Source organism: Chlamydotis macqueenii, chromosome 20 (assembly GCF_036417535.1).
Source record: "Chlamydotis macqueenii isolate bChlMac1 chromosome 20, bChlMac1.mat, whole genome shotgun sequence".
NCBI classification, from domain to species: Eukaryota; Metazoa; Chordata; class Aves; order Otidiformes; family Otididae; genus Chlamydotis; species Chlamydotis macqueenii.
Window position 1 is genome coordinate 9,769,979 of NC_141575.1, and position 6,013 is coordinate 9,775,991.

Here is a 6,013-nt window from a genome sequence, read left to right on the forward strand (position 1 = left end):
TAGAGACTTTGGAGTTAAATAAGTGTTTTTACTTTCTAGTGTCATAGTGCCAGACTTGTAACTCAAGCTATCAGCAGAATATACAGAGGATATTCAATACAGAGGAACTCAAGCACCTGAAAATTATCAGCCAGCACTGTACAGCCAGAGAATTCTTCTTACAAGGTTCAATCCCTGTACAAAGGTTAATAACGCACTGAGACACACATTTTGGTCGACAAGAATACAGTCACACAGGTCTAAATTACTGCTGCAGGCTCTCCATTTAAACCTGGCCAGCGTGTCTCCGCTTTCTACTTCTCAGAGGAAAGTCCTTCACTGAACACCACCCAAATAAAAATGGAGCATTAAGGTGCCAACTGGAGTATATATTTAACAACTAAGGACAGATGTGAGACATGGCCATTTAATGTTTGAATAAGCTCTGAATCCATGTCAAGAGAGAAACTAATAGAACTCCAACAAGACACTGATGACCTAAAACTCACTGAAATAATTTAACACATTTACAAGAGGAACACTTAAGGTATGGCTAAGAGCTGTACATTCCACCTGAAGCTAAGACGTTACTACCAGCATTTCCATTATGCTTATTCCTTCTTCCTCTTCTACCCGTTGATGCGGTAATTCACGTGGATTTCAGGTTTGATGTCACACACTAGGGACAACAGCTGGGAGAGGACCACCTCTCGGTTCTTCTGGAAGTTCTGCTGGATCACGCTCATCTTTTCCTGGGTCTCCTTCTCAACTTCCGTGGTGCAGCTGCCATGAGATCCAAGCGCCTATAAACAGCAACGGAAAAAGAAAGCTCACATGCAAACAGTTTGACAAAGAAAATGCTGTGCTTAACTCTGTACTTTGTTATTCTGGCTCAGTGCATCTCAACCTTCAATCTTTGCTGAGGGAAGAACTACACCAAAAAGGAACTGTTGGATTCTCTGCTTAGATTTCCCACTAAACTTGCCCAAGTTTGTACTTCATCTACAGCTCACGCCGCAAGCCCTCTCTTATTCATTATCTATCTGAGAGAGATAAGGCCCTAAAATGAAGTCCTGCTGTACTGGTGATTGGAACTGGGAACGCCTGGGCACTACTGTACTAGATAGCATAAGACAAGTATCACCCATCCCACTCTTCACATCATCCCATTGCTTCTACCCTTGGAGAATCTTTACAAAACCCCTGCCTTCTGACCAGGACTGTGGGCCACATGACCCGCACAGCAGGGAGTCTCTCAAAGAGAGAGTAAATTCCCATGGTAAGTGGGGGGGGGAAAGCACAGAAAAAGTACGTTGAAGGAGACCAGCACTCTGGGACTGAAATTCAAAGAGCTTCTGTCTCTGGAGAGGGATAAATAAAACAGAACCAGCTGCCAGGCAGTGAAGTCCACTTTATCAGCCTGGAATTGGCTGGTACCACACATGTAGCGAACCAAGCTAGCAAGCGATTGTAAAAAATTAATCTTGACCTACTGACATGGAGGCTATGATGCAGGAGAACACAGGAGGTGGTACTGTGCTAACAAGAGGATGGACAGAGGTGAGGGTTGCCAGGTCATTTTCTCAAGATTTCAAAACTGACAGGGGTACACAGGCGGTGGAAACATCCCGCCTACGCTGCAGCCCTTGGCTGGTAAAGGGCCTCAGCTCTGTGCCTTTTGGGAAGGAAAGAAAAACGCACCCCTTGGGACACAGCAAGCAAGACTGCTGAGCAGAATACAGCCTTACAACTGCTTCAGCAAGAGAGCAGCAGATTTCTACCACCTTTGCATCATACAAGCAGCTCGTCACAGGAGGAACGAGCTCAGTCTCTCTTTGACACTGCCACATACAGCAGGTTTTGGGAGGCCAGCACCCATCGGGCACCAGCTAGCACATGAGCTTATTAAGCTAATTCTGTGCTAGTCAATAGTTCTGGCTGCTGAGATGCACTACACCATGTTCTGATTCACTGCCACTGGTTTTTCCATGACACGCGGCTGTGTATCAGAGGAAGGCAGTTAGGGAAGTACTCCTCCGGTAACATATTCCACACCAAGGGCTGCTCTCAGGGCAAGTAATCCCGAACACAAGGCTAAGGGGCTGGGTAGGTAACAGTGAATGATCTAGAGAACAAACCGCTGCCTCCTTGGCTTTGAACTCCTTCTCCCTCTGCAGGCGGTACTGCTCAATCTCTGCCTGGGCTTCTTCTTTTGCCTGCTTCAGCCTCCGATTCTTTCCTGTTTCCAAAGAACATACCAAATGAAATAAAGAAGAGAAAGCATCAAGAGCGTATTTCCCCACACCTCTCCCGCTACCCGATGCAAACAGCGTTTGCTGCTGCAGCAGCTCCTTCTGGAGGAGGCATCAGCAGGGCACTGCACAGCCTCGCAGCCCCTCCAGCTTCGCGATGCCAGCCGACCTCAGGAGCACGAGGTCTCCCTGCGCGCTGCTGAACCATCACCAAGCTCACCACACAATGAGCTTCCACCAGCGAGAACTGAGCCAGGGGATGTGTTAGACAACCTGCAGGTCTGGCCTTGCTCATGTAAGCGTGCAACATCCCCGAGTGATCCCGAAGAGCGTAGCAGAAAGGACATTCAGTCTTAGTTTTGCCTCAGGCCAATTGTGCAACTGATAGAAAAAATGACAGCTGCATCAACTTCCCCTCTTGGACTTTCCACTTTCCAAGGTTATCATCATTACAGTAAGCTACAACAGTCTACTTCTCACAAAACTGACAGGGGGTAGAACCACAACATGCTGCAGCTCCATTTAGAGGAAAAAAAAAAAAAAAAAAAAAAAAAACCTTGAAGCAGGAAAAATTTGTAAAGGTGGGGATTTATGTAACTAGAATTTCTGTTTAGAGGAAAAGCTAACTTGCCCCCCTAAGGAGTAGCTCTCTCAGCTCCACACAAAATGTTTAATCACTAACACGGAAATACAAGCAGGAGGGATGCAGACAAGCACCAGCGTTCCCCAGCTGAAGCCCCTGCTGTCACGAAGGCCAGGATTTTGACGGCAGCCCCCTCCGAGGGGCAGTCCCACGGGGCCGGGAGCCACCCAGCTCCTCCAGGCCCCGCGCAGGCCTCTCCGGCCGCTGGAGCAAAGGTTTCCCCACCGCGGGGACCTGGGTTCGGACCCCTCCACGCAGGTTACCGGTTGCCGGAGGAGCGGCCCAGCACCGCGCTCACCACCGAACCCCGGAGCCGTCCGGCTCTGCTCTCCCCGGCCAGGCCCGCGGCCCCTCCCCGGCGGCACCGCGCGGTATCCCAGCTCCCTCGGCCTTCCCCCGCTTCCCACCTCCCTGCTCCCCGCTGCTCTCCCGAGGCGGCCGGGCCTGAGAGGCCTGAAGCGCCGGGGGTGCCCGGCCTGGCCTAGTCCTACCCAGCCGCCTCAGGCCTCCCGCGGCCGGGCCGGGCCGGGCCGGGCCGTACTCACGCTTGCGGGCCTCGGCCACCTTCTCGGCGGCGCGTTTCTCGGCCTGCAGCAGCTGCTGGATGCCCTGCGACTGGCTCGCCATGACGGAGCTCTCCCTTCGTCTCCCCGCCGCAGCCGCTGCGCCAGGCCCGGCCCCGCCTCCACCGCCCGGGCCCCGCCTCGGCCCCGCCGCCCACGGCAGCTCCGGGCCTTCCGGTTCCTCCAGGCCGCGGCAGCACCGGCGTGTTCTGGGGGGCTGTCACCCGTCGGCACGGTGGGGTTTCCGACCGTCCAGGGCAATCTTCTCCAGGGGCTTCCAGGGCCCTCTGCTCCGAACACCCCTACTTCACCCCAGCCCTTGGCCATCCCGTCCCAGGGATGATTTAAAGCCCGAAACGTGGCTCCCGCAACACATTCAGAGCATAAATTACAATTATTGATGAATAATATTGGTCTGATGAAGTGTCAGAGCCGTGACAGTGACTCACATCGCTGCAGGGAGGAACGGGGGGCTGCAGTTACGCCTGTTCTGTCCGCGGTGATGGAAGGGACAGGAGACGATGAATCAAATGCATATTTATAGTGCAAACAGGAATTATGAGCGTCTGGCAGGGTGACCTTCGTCTGGGCCCAGCGATGAACTAAAATGGGCTTAACGGGTCTGTCCATCCAGCGTTACACTCACTCCAGTAAAAGAAAGATGAAAGGAAAGATGGGGAGAAGAGAGAAGAGCTCCGATTGTAAATCTGGGGTTTGAAGGAAGCCTGGAACCGGGCGGTTGGTGCACAGGGAACAAGTCTGAGGAGCAACTTTCCCCCCGACACCATCAGATCTCTGCAAAAGCCACGAGATCATTAAATTCCTGCAGCCCTCAGACGATGCCTCAGTTCCATTCCCATCTAGGAACACACCACCCTCATTAGCTGCTGCCATTTTTTAGAGAGATCCATCTACTGCCAATTAAAGCACTTGAGTTGAACTCACAAACCTCCCCCGCAGCAGGATGCTCTCAAGGAGATGCAACACATCCAGCCATGTTTGCAGCAAAGGGACTGAAAAGGGCCCAGCTCTCCCCTGAAGTCAAAACAGTCACCAGGGCGTTATTTTCCTCCTGGGTGAGTGTGATTTTCAGACTTGTTGCTTCTGTCTGTAAGATAATGCTGATAATGCTGCCGTTTCTGCTCCCAGAACTACCCTGGCTGTGATCACACTAGGTTTTCAGACAAAAATCCTGCCCAAAGTATAGGTTTGGGTTGACTAAAAAACATTTTGTGAGTTTTCAGTGGTTTCATTTTGATGGTTAACAAATGAGGCAGTCATAGCTTGTATTTAAACCGATCTTGTGTTTGGTTGTGTTGCTTTTCAGTTTAAGATTGCCCAAAAGCTAATTGAAACCTCATGGTGTGCATCACATGAAACACATGTGAATCTGAAAGCTCTTTGATCAACTTTTCAATTCACTTACAATTTTGAAAAATCACTTCTTACTTGTTGCAAAAAAAAAAAAAAAGTGTTTCCAATCCTCAAACCTGCATTTGCATGAGTAATAGAGTTGCTCGTACAGCTTCTATCAGCAATGGGTTTATAATGAATTAGCATCACGAGTACTTCTGAGCTTGGATTTTAATCCCCCAGACTCATTGTAGCTGAGCTTGTCACTCGCTGTTACAGAGAAAGCGGTTCTTGCTGAACCTGATACCAGCACCCCGTTATTTGTCCAGCACTGATTTCTTTACCGTACACTTGCCTAACCCTGAATTTCATGTGCCTCACATTCGACAAAGACTGGAGGAAGAACTTCTTTAGAAGGCTAAGGCTAGTAGTGCTCCAAGCACATGGAAAAAAAAAAAAACAAAACGCTAAAATCTTTCTGGTACGAAACTGCTTCCCGTCGTGCAGCTCTGCTCGGGCTGGCGGGTAACTCAAGGCACGTGAATCCGAGCTGCTGCTCTGCTTTCCCCCTCCCTGCCACGCTGGGACTCCAGCCTCTCTGGCTAGATATAAAGATATTTAAGTACCGTGAAAAAGTTTACTGTTTCAGAAATACCATCTCCGTATCTGGAGTCTGCTGGGATCCGAAACATCCCAGTGCCCCAGGAGCAAGGAGAGGCGCTGGGCCGGGGTGGTGGCTTAGGGCTCACGTGCCAGCTCTTGCCTGAAAGGGAGGACTGTCTTGCAGAGCTTGAAGGAAACAACAGCTTTTATTTTTCTTTGGCTGTTTCCACAGGTCATATTAATGAAAGTAAATTAAACACATTTCTTAACTAATTGTCTTTCTTTTTCCAAAAGCTTTTTTATTTTCTTGCAAGTGTTAAAGACTGATTTTCATTTTGGAGTGATGTCTTTCATCTTTCTGCTTTTGTTCTACACTGGGTCGTAACTCCATGCATGTTACCCTGGTTTCTGAAATATCAGAAGATGTTTCTAGAATAGGATGAAAAAAAAATACAGATTTCCTTGTCTTTGTTTTAATTTCCAAGCACAGAAAACACATGCCATGTCTTATGATCCTGCAGTCATTACAAATTCCAAAACACATTTTGCAAGAATGAGATTTTAAACATTGTGTTTGGCTTCTTTCCAGAGCAGATAATGACATTTTTCCTCTCTAAATT

At 49.4% G+C, this 6,013-nt stretch overlaps 1 protein-coding gene across 1 annotated transcript; it reads right to left on the reverse strand.

Moving 5' to 3' along the window:
• Positions 1–7: 7 nt before the first annotated feature.
• On the reverse strand, positions 8–3,577 carry ATP6V1G1 (ATPase H+ transporting V1 subunit G1). Its single transcript, XM_086764050.1, has 3 exons — positions 3,420–3,577; positions 2,118–2,218; positions 8–782 (listed from the first exon to the last, which is right to left on the reverse strand). Exons 1-3 carry the CDS (start codon positions 3,499–3,501, stop codon positions 609–611), a joined length of 357 nt encoding a protein of 118 aa, XP_086620176.1. The 5' UTR covers positions 3,502–3,577; the 3' UTR covers positions 8–608.
• Between the last annotated feature and the right edge of the window lie 2,436 nt (positions 3,578–6,013).